This window comes from Neofelis nebulosa, chromosome 18, assembly GCF_028018385.1.
Source record: "Neofelis nebulosa isolate mNeoNeb1 chromosome 18, mNeoNeb1.pri, whole genome shotgun sequence".
Taxonomy (NCBI): Eukaryota; Metazoa; Chordata; class Mammalia; order Carnivora; family Felidae; genus Neofelis; species Neofelis nebulosa.
This window is the reverse complement of record NC_080799.1, coordinates 667,545-686,139: the sequence shown is the minus strand read 5'-3', so window position 1 is coordinate 686,139 and position 18,595 is coordinate 667,545. Positions and strand designations below refer to the sequence as shown.

General features: G+C 60.4%; 1 protein-coding gene across 2 annotated transcripts in view; it reads left to right on the top strand.

Moving 5' to 3' along the window:
* The window catches only part of ADAP1 (ArfGAP with dual PH domains 1), a 53,027-nt gene that overhangs the window by 12,267 nt on the left and 22,165 nt on the right, over nucleotides 1-18,595 (top strand). Inside the window, exons 1-2 of one of the 2 annotated variants that reach the window (XM_058711017.1) lie at nucleotides 3,899-3,984; nucleotides 15,924-16,054. In XM_058711017.1, the coding sequence (XP_058567000.1) occupies nucleotides 3,972-3,984; nucleotides 15,924-16,054 (144 nt within the window). In that variant the 5' untranslated portion in view covers nucleotides 3,899-3,971. Of the gene's footprint in view, nucleotides 1-3,898; nucleotides 3,985-15,923; nucleotides 16,055-18,595 lie in introns of those variants that run through there. The other variant, XM_058711016.1, reaches the window with a different exon arrangement.

The following is an 18,595-nucleotide window of genomic DNA, read 5'->3' as shown; positions in this document are numbered from 1 at the left end:
GAAAGTCCCTCCCGGTTCCCTTTTGTGTATGTTCTGTGGCTCTTTGTGGTTGCCATGGGGATTCCATCTAACATCCGAAATTTATAACCTCCTGGATCCAATTTACAGTAGCTGAACTTCAGGAACACGCAGAAACTGCTCCTTCACTCGGCCTGGACCACACCCCGTGGTTGTAGATGCCACGGTCTTACCTCTTGGTGCACCGTGTGCCCTGAGGCATAAATAGTCATTCTTCTTTTTGTATTTATTTTATTTAAAAAAATTTTTTAATGTATTCTTTGTTTAAATTTCTTTTTAATGTTTATTAATATTTGAGAGAGAGAGACAGACAGAGCACAAGCAGGGGAGGGGCACAGAGAGAGGGAGACACAGAATCCGAAGCAGGCTCCAGGCTCCGAGCTGTCAGCACAGAGCCCGACGCGGGGCTCGAACCCACGAACCGTGAGATCATGACCGGAGCTCAATGAAGTCTGACACTTAACCGACTGAGCCACCCAGACGCCTGCTAAAAATTTTTAAGGTCATCTCTACACCCAATGTGGAACACAGACTCGTGACCCCAAGATCAAGAGTCACGTGCTGTAAGGGCGTCTGGGTGGCTCAGTCACTTAAGCGACTTGGCCCAGATTTTGCCTTTGGCCCAGATCATGATCTCGTGGTTCGTGAGTTCCACTCCCACACTGGGCTCTGTGCTGACAGCATGGAGCCTCCTTGGGATTCTCTCCCTTCTCCTCTCTCTGCCGCTCCCCCCACCCCCATGCTGTCTCTTTTAAATTATTTATTTTGAGAGAAAAATTTTAAATGCAGTAGTTTCTTATGTAGAAAATAAGACTTAGGGTAAATACCAAAGTTAGAGTAACACTGACTCTTACTTTGATAATTGTTTTTTTCGTTAAATGAATTAGTCTCAAATTCTGTAGAAAACCGTGGTTTGAATGCCTTCCAGTGTCTAACAGCACTAGCTTCTATAATCGCCGTGTATTTCCTTCTCCGGAGATCTTCGTTTCCGTCCGGCCTCGTCCTTTCGTTTCACCTGCAGGCAGGTCTGGTCACAAACTCCCTCGGCCTCCGTTTAGCTGGGAAGGTCTGGATTTCTCCCTCACTTTTGAAGGACAGTTTTGCCAGAAACAGGATTCCTGGTTGACGGCCTTTCCCTCTGAGCCCTTTGTACATATCGGCTGACGGTCTTCCGGCCTCTGACGTTTCCGAGGAGAAAGCCTGCTCCTCATCTATTTGGGGACGTGTCGGAAGTGACCCGTGGCCACTGTCCCGCTCCACGGCCCTCGAGTCTGGGTTTGGACGTCGCGCTGTTGGGCCGCGGTGTTCAGGAGCCTCGTGGATGTGTAAGCTCCCGGCTCCCTGCACCTGGGGTACTTTCCCGGCGTCATGTCCCCAGCTCGCGTCCCTGCCCCCGCCCGCAAGCCCCCACGCCCGTCGCTTGACCCCTGAGGCTCTGCTCACAGCATCTCGATCTGATCTTTCCATGTGGTCCTCGCCCCGCAGCCTCCGTGGGTCCCGCTGCTCGGCTCTACCCCCGCGTCCCTCTCTGGTTCCTTTGTACCGTTTCTGTCTTTATTCCTATCCCCCGTTTGTTTGTAGATCGTTTTCTTGGCTTTCTCCACACTTTTCCGTTAGCTCCTCGAGCACATTTAAAACTGGTTTTTGCGTCTGTGTAATTTATCTGCTACAGAATCTTTGTCGGGGACATATTTTGTTCATCTTTTCCTTCAAATGGCCTTGCGTGTCTGTGTCTCTGCCCCGTGACTGTTTTCCGATAAGGTGGGAGCTTGGAGATCAGACTCTCCCCTCGTCCCAGGGTTTCGTCATTGTTTTTGTTTATTTATCTATTATCCCTCCGTCATCTATCTGTTTATTTATTGTTGGAAGGTGTCCGCCAAGGATCAGCCTGAGGGTAAACTTAATACCTTCCTGGGTCTTAGTTTTTCTCTGGCCATTTGCGGTCACTTTAAAATCGTTCCTGTCTCTGCAGGTGTTTTGAATATCCCGGACTTTAAGGTCTGCCTTCCGAGGGGGCAGAGGGGGTGCTGGGCCTTTATGCCCTTGGAGGTCACGTGAGCAGGGGGAGCAGCCGCCCACCTCCTCGTTGGAGGCAGCCGTCCGTGAAAAGAGCTCGGGGACGATATGTGGAGGACGGGGTCCCTGTTGCCCACCTGGTTCCTGTGTGCTGGGCCAACGCCTGCCCGGGGCCAGGGGTCCAGAGGCGTCGCTGCTCCTGTGCTAAGAGCTGACATTGACCACTGACCGCAGTTTTCCATAAAGGCCTCCCCTGGTCTAGAACATTCAGCTCTTCGGGCACAGGCTTTGGTGGAGGGATGGGCTCTACACGATGTGGACGTGAGGGGCACAGGCCGCGGGGCTGTGGGGAGAGGGGCAGCCAACGGACCGGCGGCCCCTGGCGTCGGGGCAGGCCGCGGGGGAGCGCAGGTGCTGAGGTGGCCAGCGTGGGGTTACTGGCAGTGACCAAGGTCAGGGTGTGGTCCTGGGGTACGGCGAGGGTGTCGTGAGGGTGCCACCAGGACGGGACGCGGGGAAAGGTGGGTCAGAAAAAGGGCTGCCCAGTGCCGGAGTTTCCGGAATTATCCACAGAGGAGGGGAGATGGCTCCCCCGGAAGGCGGGTGGCCCCGGCCAGGGCAGTGGCTTCGTGTGCTGAAAGGGGAAGCAGGGGGGCCGGTGTGTCCAGAGCCAAGGGTGGGGGACGGGCTCACCGGTGGCACGGTGCACGCGGGGCCTTGTTGCGGCTCTTGGGGAGAGTCCCCGGCCGACAGAGGTGGGGTGGACGCCAGGAGACAGGCTCAGGGGACTTTGGAGTCGTTCAGACAAGAGGTGACACCGCGGGAAGCGGTCAGATTCTGCGCATGTTCTGAAGTTCGGGGAACAGCGTGTGCTGCGACCTGGGGCGTGGGGTGCCGGACAGGGAGAGGCGAGGCCACTCCAGTTTTTGGCCGAGGCTGAAGGGAGTGGGGTGGAGACCAGGAGCTGGCGTTAGGGTCGAGAGGTCGCCACAGACCGGGGGGCAAGGGGGGTAGACACGAGCTCGGGGCTGAGGAGCGTTCTGGAGAAGCGACCGGAGGTACAACCCAGGTAGAAAATAGCCGACGGTGTGTACCTTTTTCCGTTTCGTGTTTTTCTTCGCCGAGGGGAAAGTCACACAAACGGAATCGACCAGTAAAAGCCAACAGTTCTGTGGCATCTGTCGTATTTCCAGGGCCTGCGGCCTCCATTCAGCTCCACGGTTGGGTGTTTATAACCAGGGGACCAGACGGGACGCCACGGAGAGCTGGGGAGCTGGCGGCGGGCGGGAAGACCACCGGGGGTGCGCAGGCCGGCCGCGCGCTGCCCCGTCCCTGAAGGGTTCGGGTCGGCACCTTGGAGGCCAGCGGTGTCCGCGACGGGGCTTCGGTGAACGCGGGGGTGGAGGCCGGAAGGTACCGTGGGGCCAGGAGGGGGAAGGGAACGTGCCAGGAGGAGGCCCCTGGGCCAGGTGGGCCGGAGGGGAGGGTCGGGAGGGGAGGCCGGGTCCTCTGCAGCGGGGGAGCAAGGGCAACGTGGGAGCCTCCCTCCTCCAGGTGCCACGGGGCCGCTAAGCGCCACTGTTGTGGATGGCCCCTCCTTGGTGGTGGCAAAAGTGCCGCCCCCCCCCCCGGAGCTTGGCTTCTGTGGAGGGGGTGCACGGGATAAACAGCAGGGCGGCTGTGGGGGAGGGGCCGCCTGTGCCCTCCCCCCTCCCCGGGCCCACTGTATTTCTGGACCTCAGCGCCCCTCACTCCTGGGCCTCAGCAGGGGAGGGGCGACGTTCTCTGGGGCCCGGCCACCGGGCTGTGCCAGAGCACGGTTCCAGACGATACCGGCTCAGTCCGGCTCAGCCCCAGGATGTGTCTCACCTGCCCAGGTGCCTCCCTTCTGCTCCAGGAAATGGTGAGGGGCTGAGTCACCTCCAAGCCCTGGGAGAATGCAGAGCAGAGGTAGATGGAGGGCAGTGACATCCCAGAAGGCACGGGAGTGGGGGAGGAGGGGAGGGGGTCGCTGGGGGAGTCGGGAAGAAGCTGGCAGCCTGGGGTTGATGGGCAATGTCACCCCAGAGGGCGAGGCCCTGGCCTGATGTGCCGGCAGCCCTGATGTCGTGGGTTTGGGGACAGGGGTAGAACTGCAGGCTCAGGCCCATCGCCCCTCTGCGCCCCTCTGCCCCCCCTGCCTCTCCTCTGCCCACCTCTGCCCTCTGGCCCCCCTCTGTCCCCACCTGCCTCCCCTTTGCCCTCCTTTGCTCCCCCCGTGTCCCCCTCTGCTGCCTTCTGTCCCCCCTCTGCCCCCCTACCCCCTACCCCTTCTACCCCCCACCCCTGCTCTGTCCCCACTGCCCCCCTCTGTCCCCCTTGCCCCATTATGCCCCCCTCTGCTGCCTTCTGTTCCTCCCTGCCTCCCCTTAGCCCTCCTCTGCCCCCGTGTCCCCCTTTGCCCTCCTCTGCCCCCCTGTGTCCCCCTCTGCCCCCCCGTGTCCCCCTCTGACCCCCCCCCCCGTGTCCCCCTCTGTCCCCACAGGTGCCGGAGGCTCACTCCAGGCCCCTGGGCAAGGAAGTCCTGATCCCTGGTGCCCGAAGAGAGGAGCAGGGCAGGCTCTGGACAGCTGTGTGTCTGGTTCTGGGGAGGGGGTGCAGCCAGAGCAGAGCCTGGGAATAGGGTGTGGGACCCTCCTGCCTGGGGTCAGGGGGTTCTGCTGCTGGGATACCCCAGCCAGCTGCCCTCCCACCCTGGAGGGGCTCTGAGCTTAGGGAGCGTGACATGTGGACATCCTACCCCTGGTGCCTGGCTCTCATATTGGCGGGGGGGTGGGGGGGGGGTGGGGAGGGGCGGTGCATGTGCACAGGTGGGCAGACCTGATTGGGGGGGGGGGGGCGTGTGCTCAGATGGGCGGATCTGGCTGTGCTCCAACAGCCTGAGAAGGACGCCCACAGGCCCAGCCCTGCCACTTGGAGAACTAATGCTTCAGCCCCATCCTTCTTCCCTTGGGGACCTCCCGCCAGCCTTCATCCAGCTGCTCCTGTCCTCCGTGCACGTGCACACAGGCCCCACTCTGGAGGTGAGGGTGACCTCCTGAGAGTCTGCCCAGGGGCTTTCTCAGGGAGGAGGGAGGGGCTGGCAGCCCAGGAGTCTCTGGCTCCAGGAGAAGCAGGAGCACTTGGCAAGGAGTTACTCCACTAACCTGACTCCTGTGGGGGTGCTGGTCCTGGTAAGACGTGGGCACCAGCAGAGGGCCAGTCTGTTGGGCACTGGCCCTCTGCCCTCTGTTGTGGTGGTTTCAGGGGCGTGTGGCGGTGGGAGTGGGGAGGGTCCCTCTGCTGGAGCCCAGGAGTCTTACAGGGCTGCTCAGAATCACGTCCAGAACTCTCCTTCCAGAGTCAGGATCCTTCTTTAAAATAAGGGCTTTTGGGGCGCCTGGGTGGCGCAGTCGGTTAAGCGTCCGACTTCAGCCGGGTCACGATCTCGCGGTCCGTGAGTTCGAGCCCCGCGTCGGGCTCTGGGCTGATGGCTCGGAGCCCGGAGCCTGTTTCCGATTCTGTGTCTCCCTCTCTCTCTGCCCCTCCCCCGTTCATGCTCTGTCTCTCTCTGTCCCCCCCCAAAAAAAAAAAAAAAAAAAAGTTGAAAAAAAAAAAAATAAGGGCTTTTGTTTGTTTTTAACTTTTTGAGTCCAGGGTCTGTTCTGTTTTAATTTTCTTTAATGTTTATTTATTTTGAGAGACAGAGCATGAGCAGGGCGGGGCAGAGAGAGAGGGAGGCACAGAATCGGAAGCAGGCTCCAGGCTCCGAGCTGTCCGCACAGAGCCCGACGTGGGGCTCAAGCCCACGAACCATGAGATCGTGACCTGGGCCGAAGCCGGACGCTTAACCGACTGGGCCACCGAGGCGCCCCTAAAGTAAGGGCTCTTGCCTTCCCAGGCCCCAGGCCCAGGGGTGACGTTTCAGGTGTGTGTTGCTTGGACAGGGCCCTTTGGGGTCACTGAGTCCGAGGACAGCAGGACCATGTCCCCGGCTGGCCCCGGGGGGAGGCAGGTGCCCCACGCCTCATCTTTGGGATTACAGGCTTTCAACCCTGGTGGTGCGCTCGCTGGGGCTGCTGTGAGCCTACTGTGCGCAGGCCCCTCACACAGGCAGGCTGGCCAGCCTCCGAGTGGCACTCAGCCGCCGTCCTGCGTGACCACAGAAGGGACATTTGGGCAGGATCTTCGCTAGGCAGACGGCACCCCCACACAGTGCTGTAGAATCCTTAGCCTGAGGCTTGGGGGGGGGACCGCACTCTGCACCTTGGGTCAAAGTACCCCTCTTGCTGGATCAAGCCCCGCTCCGGACCCTGCCGGCCTGGAAGACGGGCCCCAGGCTTCTGCTTCCTTCTCCCCAGCGGTCCAGCCCAGTCCCGCCTCCTGCTGGCAATTCTCCTGGCGGCCTTGGCCTTGGTTCAATGCAGAGCTCATCTGTGGGGTGCGGTGAGGGCTCCCCAGGCGGGGAACCTCTGTCCCGTCTGTTACGGGTTTGCGAGGCGAAGGCGTGCGCGGAGGCTGGCCTCCTCTTCCACACTCCCCCGCCCCAGGAGGAGAGGCCGGAGGGGTGGTGGGCAGTCCGTCACCTCCAGGGATGGCGGACGGGCGGGCCTTGCTGGGTGGGATCCCAGCTCTGCCCAGCCTGTGCCTGTCACTGGTCGTCTTGCTTCTCCGGGCCTGAGGTTTAGGACCCGGGGGAGGCCGCAAGCCCCTGCGCCCATCGTGACGTGAGGGTGTTCAGAGAGGCCCGGGGTCCCCGCACCTCCCCCTCCTGCCCCTGGAAGGGTCGGACCCAAATGTGAAGTCAGTCCTCTAGTGGGTTTCCACGGGTGCTGGGAGCCCTGCCCGGAGGCGGGGCCACCGTGCCCACCCCCCTGTGTCCCTGTGGACCTGCCACACGGCCCCCTAGGAGGCCACCCCCGCCCCCAGGACCTCTTTCCCTCTCCCCTGCCCGGTCCCACAGCCCGTGCCGCTTCCCACGCTCCTGGCACCTGCCTGTGCTGAACAGGGTCCGGGCGGGCTCTGGGAGACAGATGCCAGCCTGGTCCAGCTCCGCCGCCGTGTGACCTCAGGCGAGTGTGTAACCCTCTCTGGGCTTTATATGCCTTGTTCTGTAGAAGTGGACTAGTAGGATGGGCAGAGCTACGGGACCAGGTGGGACAACGTACTTGATCTTTAGCCCCAAGCGAGTGTGATGGGGGTCAGTGCCCCTACCCCAGGTGGACGAGATGGCCAGCACGTTCCTGCTTCCTGCTCCAAGGTCAGGCCGCTGGATGGGCCCACATCCAGCAGGTCCCTGCCTGCCCCGCAGAGCAGGGCGCACCGGGGTGAGAGGCCCTGATTTCTCTGCTTCCCCGGTGTCTGGGGTAGGGCTGGGGTCTAGACACACCTCCGCTTCCTTAAATTCACCTTTACCGAGGCGTGAATTACACAACAGAAAGCGCACCCCCTCTAAGAGTGCCGGGATGCTGGGAGGAGAGGCTGGAGGGCGGGCTGCCCTGGCCCCAGAGCTCCCACGCCCGTCCCCCTTCCCGGATGGCCAGCCAGGCAGTCCCCGTGCCAGGTACCGCCCGCACGTCGCCTCTGCTGGGTCGATTCCCTCTGCCTCTCTCTCTGATGGAGTTCTTTTCTTCTGAGTTCGAACAGTTCTTTATGTACTTTGGACGCAAGTCCTTCGTCAGATACACGATCTGCAAAACGTCCCCGGTGCGGCCGGCCTCAACCGGTGTCTTTCAAAGAGCAGATCTTTCTTGGGGCGTCTGGGTGGCTCGGTCGGTTAAGCGTCCGACTTCGGCTCAGGTCACGATCTCACGGTCCGTGAGTTCCAGCCCCGCTTCGGGCTCTGGGCTGATGGCTCGGAGCCTGGAGCCTGTTTTAGATTCTGTGTCTCCCTCTCTCTCTGCCCCTCCCCTGTTCATGCTCTGTCTCTCTCTCTCTCAAAAATAAATGAACGTTAAAAAAAAAAAAAAAATCAAAGAGCAGATCTTTCCAAAAATTCTGATGAAGCTTAACTTGTTTAATTTTTCAGTTTTCTGTGGCTAACAAGGCTTTGCCTAACCCAAGGTCCCAAAGGCCTCTCTCGTTTTCTTTGGCAAGTTCCTTGGCTCTGGGTCTTACCGTTGGCACCGCGGTGCGTCGCGAGTGACTTTTCGTACGTGGCAGGGGGTGTGGATGGCGGTTTAGTATTTTTGCAGATGTTTTCCAACTGTTCCGACGCTGTGTGCTGAAACGTTCTTCTTTCTCCCCTGAATTGCCTTTACACCTTTGTCAACAATGCGTGTGGACTGTTTCTGGGTCTCTGTTCTGTTCCCCTGAAACCAAGTAGCGTTTGTCCCTTTTCCAAGTTGTTTTGGCTACTCTACGTCCCCCTGTAGTTGCACGTGAATTTTAGAATGGGGTTGTGAATATATATTTTAAAATCCTGCTGGAACTCTGATTGGGATCCTTGAGTCTCTAGGTTAGTTTAGAGAGAATTTTAATCTTCATGATATTGAGTCTTTCAATCCAGGAAAACTGTATCTCTGCGTACATATGTAGGCGGTCTGTGATTTATCCCAGCAGCACTTTGTAGTGTTCAGTGTGCTGTTTTGCGTATCTTTTGTCCTTTTACCTGTAGGTATTTCATTTTTTCAATGCTTCTGTAACAGTGTTTTTAACTTTACATGGTAGGAAAACACATAAAACATAAAACTTACTGTTTTACCCTCTTTTTTAAAAATTATTTTAAACGTTTATTCATTTTTGAGAGACAGAGCACGAGCAGGGAGGAGGGGGGCAGAGAGAGAGGGAGACATAGAATCCAAGGGCTCCAGGCTCCAGGCTGTCAGCACAGAGCCCAACGCGGGGCTCGAACTCACGAACCGTGAGATCGTGACCCGAGCCGAAGTCGGACGCTCAACCGACTGAGCCACCCGGGTGCCCCTACCCTCTTTAAGTATAGTTAATTTGCATTTAAAATACTCACATTGTCGGGGCGCCCGGGTGGCTCAGTCGGTTGAGCGTCCGACTTCGGCTCGGGTCACGATCTCACGGTTCGTGAGTTCGAGCCCCGTGTTGGGCTCTGTGCTGACGGCTCGGACTCGAGCCAGCTTCAGACCCTCTGTCTCCCTCTCCCTGCCCCTCCCACTCACATCTCTCTCTTTCTCTCAAAAATAAACATTTAAAATAAAGTAAAAAATTAATTAAAAACACATTCATGTTGTACAACAATCTCTAGAATATAAATGGTATTTTTATTTTTTTTAAGTTTATTTAATCTCTGCACCCAACATGGGGCTCCAACTCATGACCTGAGGTCAAGTCACATGCTCTTTCAACTGAGTCAGCCAGGTGCCCCGTAGACGGTGTTTTTAAGCGTTCAGTTTCCAACTGCTTATTGCTGATATATACGAATATAATTGATTTTTGTATATTTTATATCTTGCAGCTTTATTTATATATTTTTTAACATTTATTTGAGAGAGAGAGAGACAGTGTGAGCAGGGGAGGGACAGAGAGAGAGAGAGAGAGAGAGAGAGAGAGAGAGAGAGAGGCACAGAATCTGAAGCAGCTCCAGACTCTGAGCTGTCAGCACAGAGCCTGATGTGGGGCCTGAACCCACAAACCGTGAGATCATGACCTGAGCTGAAGTCGGACGCTTGACCGACTGAGCCCCCCAGGAGCCCCAATCTTGCAACTTTACGAGTTATAGTAGTGTTTTTGTGGAATCCATCAGATTTTCTACATTGATAATCATGTTGTGTGTGAATGAAAGAGGTTTTGTTTCTTTCTTTCCAACCTGGAAGCCTTTTCTTTTGTCACTGCCTTATCGCACTGACTAGAATCTCCAGTTCAGTTTTAATTAGAAGCGATTAGAACAGACCTTCCCTTGGGGCGCCTGGGTGGCTCAGTCGGTTAAGCGTCCGACTTCAGCGCAGGTCACGATCTCACGGTCCGTGAGTTCGAGCCCCGCGTCGGGCTCTGGGCTGACGGCTCAGAGCCTGGAGCCTGCTTCCGATTCTGTGTCTCCCCCTCTCTCTCACCCTCCCCCGTTCATGCTCTGTCTCTCTCTGTCTCAAAAATAAATAAACGTTAAAAAAAATTTTTTTTTAAATAAAAAAAAAAGAACAGACCTTCCCGTCTTGGTCCTGATTTTAGGGGGAAACATTCCGTCGTCTTCCGTTAGGTATCATGTCAGCTGTAGGTGTTTCATAGAAGCTGTGTACCAAGTTAGGAAAGGTCCCCTCCATTCCTAGTGTTCTGAGAATTTTGATCGGGATGTTACATTTTGTCACGTGTTTTTTCTGGACCTACGAGACAGTCCTGTGAATTTTTAACCTGTGAACATGGCGAATTACGTTGACCGATTTCCAGATGCGAAGGCAGCTCTTCATTCCTGGCATAAATCCCTGGAGACGTGGTCCGTGTCCTGTCTCTGTTACTGTGTGTGACCATCTTCCTGTGGTCACAGGAAGTGTGGACGTGTCTGCCTTTCGCCTTGGTGAGCACCTGGGAGTAGAAATGCTGGTTTACGGGGGAGAGAAGTTTCCTTCTGTGAGCAGCAGCCAAGCCGTTTTCCAAAGTGAGTTGAAGCCACTTATCCTCCTGCGGGTGACGTATGAGGGTACCAGCCTCCCCGCACCCTCGTCACACGGGGGTCCAGTCTTCTACATTGTAGCTTTTCTGGTGGATGGGTAACGGCATTTCGTCCCCAACGCTTTTCTCAAAAGGTACAACAAACATCCTGTTCCTCAAGCGATAGCCTCTAACACACGTGATGTACCTGATTTTGTCTTTTGTTTTTTTTTTTTAATCTCTGTACCCAACGTAGGGCTCGAGTTCATGACCCTGAGATCAGGAGTCAGATGCTGTGCCGAACGAGCCAGCCAGGCGCCCCGGTTTCTGTCTTTGTTCCTCTGCGAAAGGCTTAGTGTCTCTATTTCTTAGAGTCAGACTTCCTTGAGCCCCCCTTGGACGGAGCCCTCCTGTGTGCGGGCGTGCACACGGGGCGTGTCCCCCCACACGCCAGACGGGCAGGCTTGCAGGCAGCCTTAAGTTGTGTACCAGTGGGTCCTCACGTCAGTCGTGAGATGTCGGGCCCATCTGTAGCCACTCCTTAAACCCAGAAGCCTTGTTGTCAGAGATCATTGTTAGCAGTGACAGTAAGCACCCCTCCGATCACAGGTCCTCCCTGGGCTCACATCTGTGTCTCACCCCTTTTCCCTCTAATGCGGGGCTTGGCAAACGTTTTCTTTTTCTTTTCTTTTTGTGTCTTAATCTTTACATCCAACATGGGGCTCGAACTCACGACCCCAAGATCGAGAGTCGGTATTCTTCTGCTGAGCCAGGCAGCAAATGTTTTCTTAAAGGACCAGATAGGAAATTTTTCGGGCTCTGCTGGCCACACCTTCTCTGTCACGACCACCCAACTCTGCTGGGTTATTGCAGAAGGGCCCATAGACTAAATGATTGACGTGGCTGTGTGCCAATAAAACTTTATTTACAAAACACTGGGCCCGAGGGCCGCAGCTTGCTAATCCCCGCCAAAGTGTTCTGCGAACGGATGTTCCAGGCCGGGACACTGCGTAGAAGGATGGCCGGGCAGGGGCATCTGGTGGTCTTTGTTCAGCCAGTCTCAGAATGTACACACAAGTGGATGAAGGCCGTGAGGAGGGAGGCCTGGGCTAGAGGTCCACTCTCAGAGCAGACGTCCCCGGGTGGTGAAAAGTGGGGGTCTCTCCTGCACTCCGGTGGGCCCTGCATCCCAGTTGGGCCCGTTTTGCAGGTGTCTGTTACTGTCCCGTCTTGCAGATGAGGAGGGTGAGGCCCGGAAGGGGTGCTGCTCACCCGAGACTCTGTACCTGCTGGGTACTCTGTGTGCAGCCGTTGACGGAGCAGCTCCGTGAAGGTCTCTGGGGAAGGCAGAGCCGAGTGGTGAGCTGGGACTCTCCCCTTGCTGGGACCTGCGCTGGTCCTCGCCACTCGTTCTCCGGGACAGCATTTCACTGCAAGCCGTGAGCCCCGCTGCAGCTCCCTTCTTCCCCGCGAAGCCCCTGTGCTCTGCACGCTCCCCGCCTGCCCGCGCAACCTCGGCGAACGTGGGCCGGTGAGGTGGGGGACGAGGCCTTGACTCTCTCTCGGAAGTGGGACTGCGCGTAGGGCTGTTGGGGGGCTCATTCATCATGAACTCTCGGGCCCCTGGTTTTGGCCAGGTTCTGTGCTGGGTCCTGGCAGCCCCAATGAATGGGGAGACAGACAGTTCGTCAGGAAGGCCAGCGGCCGTAACAGACACCCCGCATCTCAGAGACCAGACTTGTCATTTGTCATTTGCCTGTAACACAGAGCTTTGCAGGGGCTCCCGGTCCCAGCTCTCCCGGGTCTCTCTGCTGCAGACAGTGCCTCGGGGGCCCAGGCCCCTTCTCAGAGCCACCCCCCCCCCCACCAGCTAAGGATAGAGACATGAGCACATGGGTGGGTGGTGACTGTCGGCCAGGCCCAGAGGGACACGGGTCCATCCGATCACGTTCCCCGGGCCAGAACCCCAGCCACGCCGAACTTCCAGGAGACTGGGAAGTGAGCTCTGACCCCGGGGAGCTGGAGAAACAGATGCTGCTGAGCCCCGATGGTTTCTGCCGCAGACCCTCATCCCGGGGGCCGAGGAAATTACCATCCGAACCGGGACATATCTGAGGGTGCACGGGGGAGCCGTTAGTAATCCCTGGGACAGGCAGCGTGGCCTGGACACATGTGCCACTGCACGACAAGTGCCCTTAACCGAGCACTCTGCGCCCGGCTGTTGCTCCTGAATGCTCTGCGTGCCCATTTTGCGGGCCGGAAACAGACCCAGAGCAGGTCAGTGACTTGCCTTGGGACGCCCAGCTGAGAAGGGTGGAAGGCGGGGGGACCCGGGCCATCTGGCTCTGGGGGGGTCTGCTCAGCTCTGCAGCGCATGTGACGGGGCCACGGGGTCCTCCCTGGTGAGCGGCCAGTGGGGCAGCTCAGGCGGGCGGGGGCCCACGTCTCTCCTGAGTACGAATGCGGGAGGGAGCCGTGGCTCCCTGGTCTGGCTGTGGGAGAAAGCCCGCCGCTCTGCCCTGGTGTGATTTTCCGCTGCTGGGCGGGCCCCTCCGGCCGGGCGGCGACGCCAGGGGACCCAGCCCGGCTGGTGGCCGAGTCCGCGGCCCTCGTGGATCTTCCCTGCTCACGTTGTCTCCTGCCAGACGAGTTCCTCATTTCCTGGTGGGGCCGCATTTCCAAAAAGAGGGAGCGGCTCCTGGGGCCCAGGGAGGGTGGGTGCCTCCAGGAGGGCCGCCAAGGGTGGGCTGTGCCCACGGCACAGGGGTACGTGGGGCGGGGGCCTGGCAGGGGGCAGACCGGGGGCGGGACTTCCATGTGCCCCTCGCAGCAGCCGGGCGGTTTCTCGAGAATGACACCAGAATGCAGGGAGTGGGCGTTCTGGGAATAGCGGGCAGCGGTAGAGGTGGGCTCGTGCAGAGCCGGGGACCCCGCGCTCGTTCTCTGCGTGTTGTCCGCGTCCCCGCGTTCCTGTGAAGGCTTGGGTCGCGTGTGGCGGTCTTCTGTCCACGTGCTGCCAAGAGCCCTTGGGCCGGAGGTGGGTCTGTGGCTCTCCGACCCCCGCCCGGGGTCTCCTTCTGCCCCCAGGGCCCCAGGGAGGCGCAGAGCCGGGGCACATGGCCTTCCCCTCCACCCGAGCTCCCCGCGGCCCGCTCCCGGGGCCCCCGACGTGCCTGGCCTGCCTGCTCCACGGTCCCGGCACGTTGGAGGCCTGGCCTCTGGCCGCAGCCAAGCCTCGTCCCCAGGTCAGTGCTCAGGGCGGCAGGGGTGGTGGCCTGTGCCCTGGCGTCCCCCAAGCCGTCACCCTGGAGCCGCGGAAGGGAGCTCGTGGCTGTGGGGGCAGCGTGGGCATCTGGGTACCGAATGTGGGTGCGGCCGGGCTGCTGGGAGGGGGCTCGTGGCACCCGTCCACGCGCAGCGGCCCCGACAGCACACGAGAAACAGGGCAGGAACTAAGTGTCGGGACCGGCAGATGCCGCGAAGAACCCAGAGGGCGTTATGATGGGGACGCGCGGGGGTCCCTCGAGCTGGTGTTCGGGGGGCCTGAGAGGGTGACATTTGCCCTGAGGTGTGGGAGGGATGGGGCGGGCCGGGCGTGGGGAGGAGCCCGGAGAGGTGGGGAAAAGTCCCCTGTGGGTTCCAAGCAGAAAGCTGGTGATGTTCTGGTTTCCGGGGTGGCGGCCTGTGGGCGGAGCTGGCAGAAGGGCCCCGGGGGTGGTGGGGTGGGGGGAATGGATGGAGGGGACGTGTGGGAGGACGGGTGTGCCTGTCTGCCCTGCGCCTCTGCTCACAGCTCTTCTGGGGGGGCGGGGGTGGCGAGGCTCCCAGAGCCCAGGCTCTGAGGCCTCGGGCTCCCTGGGCTGCGCCCTTGGCGGGAGCCTCTGGGTCGGCGACCCCGGGATAGACAGGAGGTGGGGGGGGCCGGGGCTCCTGGTGGTCTCAGAGCGCCGGCCAGGAGCCCGTGTCTGTGCGTGGGGTCACCTCCCCGTCCCGCACCGCCCCAGACCCACCGGGACCCCCATCCTGCACCAGCCACCCCCACCCCATAAGCACCTGTGGGGACCAGGAGGGAGGGCTCGGAGGCCCCGCCCCTCAGACCGCCGGCCTGGGGGCCGCAGGGCCCTCGGGATGACGTGGCTGTTCTCCTGAAACTTCTCTATTCTGGGCGCCGCTTAGAAGCAGCCTGCCTCCCCGGCCCGCACTTCCTCTGCTAGACCTCGGCTCACCACCCCGTGGGCGCCGTGGGGACGGGGGTGCCGCGAGCTAGGCTGTTAAGTTTGGAAAGTAGCGAGGCCCGTGGCCGCCAGCTCTGGTGCTTCTTGTCCCCGTGCTCAACTGCCCAGCCTCCCGGCCGCCTGTGTCCCTCTCGGGTCTCGCTGTAGGCCAGCCCTCGTCTCCCCAGACGGACGGGAGGGGGCGGGGCCGGCTGCCCTGGGGCAGCGAGAGTCCGGGCGGGAACGGGGGGCCCCAGGGCCCCAGGTGCCCCTTCACAGCCCCCGCACCTGCCCACCCGCACACGTGTGCACACCCACATCTGCCCACTCACATGTGTGTGCACACGTGAGCTCTCATACACTCACACGTGCACACCCCCTGCAAACACACCCCTGGCACAGAGCCGTGGGCCGGTGGCTGGGCCTGTGGTGTCTGCGGAGGGGCTCTGGCCCTCCTGGCCTCTTGACTCGAACTGGCTGATCCAGCAGCTTCGCTTAAAAGTAGAAGGTGTCTCAGCGGCTGCCGCCCCTTCTGAGAGCTGGCCCTGAGGCTCGGTCCTCCCAGCCCCCGGCCCCGCGCGCCGTTACCAGGCTGGGGTGTGCGCAACAGGAGGAACAGTCCTGGAGGCGCTGTCGGTGCCCCGAGTGAACAAGCGTCACGTTCAGCCACGCTCGCCTGCCGTGGCTCAACGTGAAACCTGGCAAACCTGCGGAAAAGTGGGCCCGCGCCCGTGACCGGGTCAAGGGCCATCCGCATACGCACGTGGCTGTGGCACCCAGCGAGACGTCGGGGTGCGTCCGAGCGCGTGGGCGCGTGGCCAAGCCAGTGTCCCTGTCGCGCCCGGCGCACTTGGTGCCGATCGAGTGTCGCTGTCGGGCACGTCTCCGTGGCCGCGGCGCGTCCGCTCGGGCGTCTGTGGAGCTGGGACTTCGGGGGTGGGGCCGCTCACCTGTGGCTGGTGGCAGGGACCCCGCGCGGGGCACAGAGCCGGTGCGCCCCCGGGGATCTCCTCGCCGGTCTCCCGTTGCACAGATGGAGAGACTGAGGCCACAGAGAGGCCCGGCCGAGCTCCAGCCCCTGAGGGTCTCGCCTTTGCCTTCCAGATCCCGACTGGGCCTCCTACACCCTGGGGGTGTTCATCTGCCTGAGCTGCTCGGGAATCCACCGGAACATCCCCCAGGTCAGCAAGGTGAAGTCAGTCCGCCTGGATGCCTGGGAGGAGGCCCAAGTGGAGGTACGGCCCCGAGGGGATGGGGCTGCGGGGGGTTGGAGGAGCCCCTGTGGTCCGGCTGCACCCCCACGAGGCCCTCGGCCCGGCCCCCTGGGTCACAGACACCTCGAAGCGGCCACCCCCGGTGTTCCCGGCTCCTGACTGTGGCCGGCACTGTGAGGGGGGAGCGGTGGGGGGCGGGAGGGTTGAGGAGTGTGGGGTGGGGGGGAGGGGAAGAGGGGTGAGGGCAGAGGGCAGGGTGGTGGTGCGGGGAGCCCAGGGGGCTGGGGGCAGGGAGGGGCGGGTGGGGCAGGGGGACGGGCTTATGGGGTGAGCAAGGCCTTTGTGTCCTGTGCTGTCCGCCCCCCAGTTCACCCTTTCGAAGCACACAGCTCAGCCGTCTCCGGTGGGTCCACGGTCAGGCCACTGTCACCGGAGTCACTTTTAGGATATCTCACGCCCGACAAGGGAACCCGTGCTCCTCGCCGTCCGGTCCAGGCCGAGCGGCGTCCCTAGGCTCTGCGTCTCCACAGACGTGGCTGTCGTGGGCATTTTTGTGAAAGGGCGCAGGCAGCAGGTGGCCTTGGCCTCAGCTGCTTTCACTGAGTGCCACGTGGCCAGGCTCCGCCCGCCTGGTAGCGCCTGTCAGGGCTTCGGCCTTTCTGTGGGGGACGACGTCCGCTGCGTGGACAGGCCTCGTTCTGTCTGCCCGTCCACCTGCCCACGAGCACCTGGGGCGCCGTCGTTTGGTACCGAGCCCTGTGCCCACAAGGAGTGTTGTGACCGAGCGTGGCCCCCGTCCTGCCCGCCGGGGCGGAGTCACCCCTCCGGTGGAGAATCTTGGTTCATGGAACCAGGCCCCTGGACAGACGCGCCGGCTCTGCCTTTCCCCACCCCCCGTGACCGCCAGGCCACCGCGGGACCCGTGGCAGGTCCTGGAACCTTAATTCCTGCACGTGGGAGGTCACGTGACTGTGATTCCGGGAGACTTCGCGTCACCCGCACACCCTGGCCCCGGGATCCTCTTCTGCTGTGTCCCTGCGGGGTCCTTGTTTGGCTTTTTTTTTTTTTTTTTTTTTTTTTAACGTTTATTTATTTTTGAGACAGAGAGAGACAGAGCATGAGTGGGGGCAGGTCAGAGAGAGAGGGAGACACAGAATCCAAAACAGGCTCCGGGCTCTGAGCGGTCGGCACAGAGCCCGACGCGGGGCTCGAACTCACGGACCGCGAGATCACGACCTGAGCCGAAGTCGGCCGCTCAACCGATGGAGCCGCCCAGGCGCCCCAATGGCATTTTGTATCACGAGTGACGCTGAGCGTCCGTGGCGCGGGTCAGCGTCCTCTGCGTCTCATCCGTGGCCTCCCGTTGGCGCCCTTGCTGACTCCTTGTTAGCTGTTTCGTTTTCTCGTGTTCTTCCACGTTTGGGGGTCTGACCCTTCGAGACCGTATGGCCCGCCGGTCCGCGCTGCCTTCTGGCTCTGCTCGTGCTGTGTGCAGTGGAAACTTTTTTACTTGGTGAAGTCAAAATTATCAGCGTTTTGTGGTTTTCGGGTCTCTGGGTACCTGGAGGGGCCCGCTCTGCCCCAGGCTCCTTTTGACTCATAAGGGCGTCACTGAGCCGCAGCTCTCACGCCAGGCCACTCGCCCTTGTGAGGTGTGAACGGACGCGATTTCACCGCGTTTCCGGCTGCGTAACCGGCCCCACTGTCTGATTTTGGAACATTTTCCCAAAATAGACCCTGTGCCCCTCAGCAGCCCCTCCCCCTTCCCTCCACGACCCTCACCCCAGCCCCTACCGGAAGTAACATCTGCTTTTCTGTCCCGATACGTCTTCTGGGCGGGTCATGTCAGTGGACCGCCCCCCCCCCCCGCCCCCGTGGCCTCTGTGACTTCCTTCCCCGCCGAGCACCATGTGTTCAGGGTTCAGCCACGTGGCCGTGGGCATCGGCGCCACAAGCCCCTTTATCGTGGACTGCTTCCCGCTGTGTGGATAGGCCACATTCGACTTACGCCCTCGCCCGTCCATCGGTGACTCTTGGGCTGCGTGACTCCCTCGGCTCCCACAGGAAGTGCTGCTGCGAACAGTCACGGGCAGGGGTCGCCTTCCTCCGGGAATGGCCTGGACTCGCTGTGCCTTACGAGGCTCTGTGTTTGACGCCTGGGGGTCTCCCAGGGGGTCCAGGACAGGTGCACGTGGCCCCTGGCAGTGCACTGTGGTCCCCGGCCCCCAACACATCGTACCGCCTGCCTCTGATTCTAGACGCCCTCGTGGGCGCCTGGCGGTCAGCATCTCCACGTACGCCGGCCGGCTTGTCTGCGTACGTGCTCCACAGAGAGGTCCGTGCAAATCCTTTACCAATTTTTTGGGTGTCTGGGTGGCTCAGTTTGCTAAGCGTCCGACTTCGGCTCAGGTCATGATCTCACGGTCAGTGGGTTCGAGCCCTGCGTCGGGCTCTGTGCAGCTCAGGGCCTGGAGCCCGCTTCGGATTCTGTGTCTCCCTCTCTCTCTGACTCTATCCCTCTCACATTGTCTTTCTCTCTCAAAAATGAATAAACATTAAAAA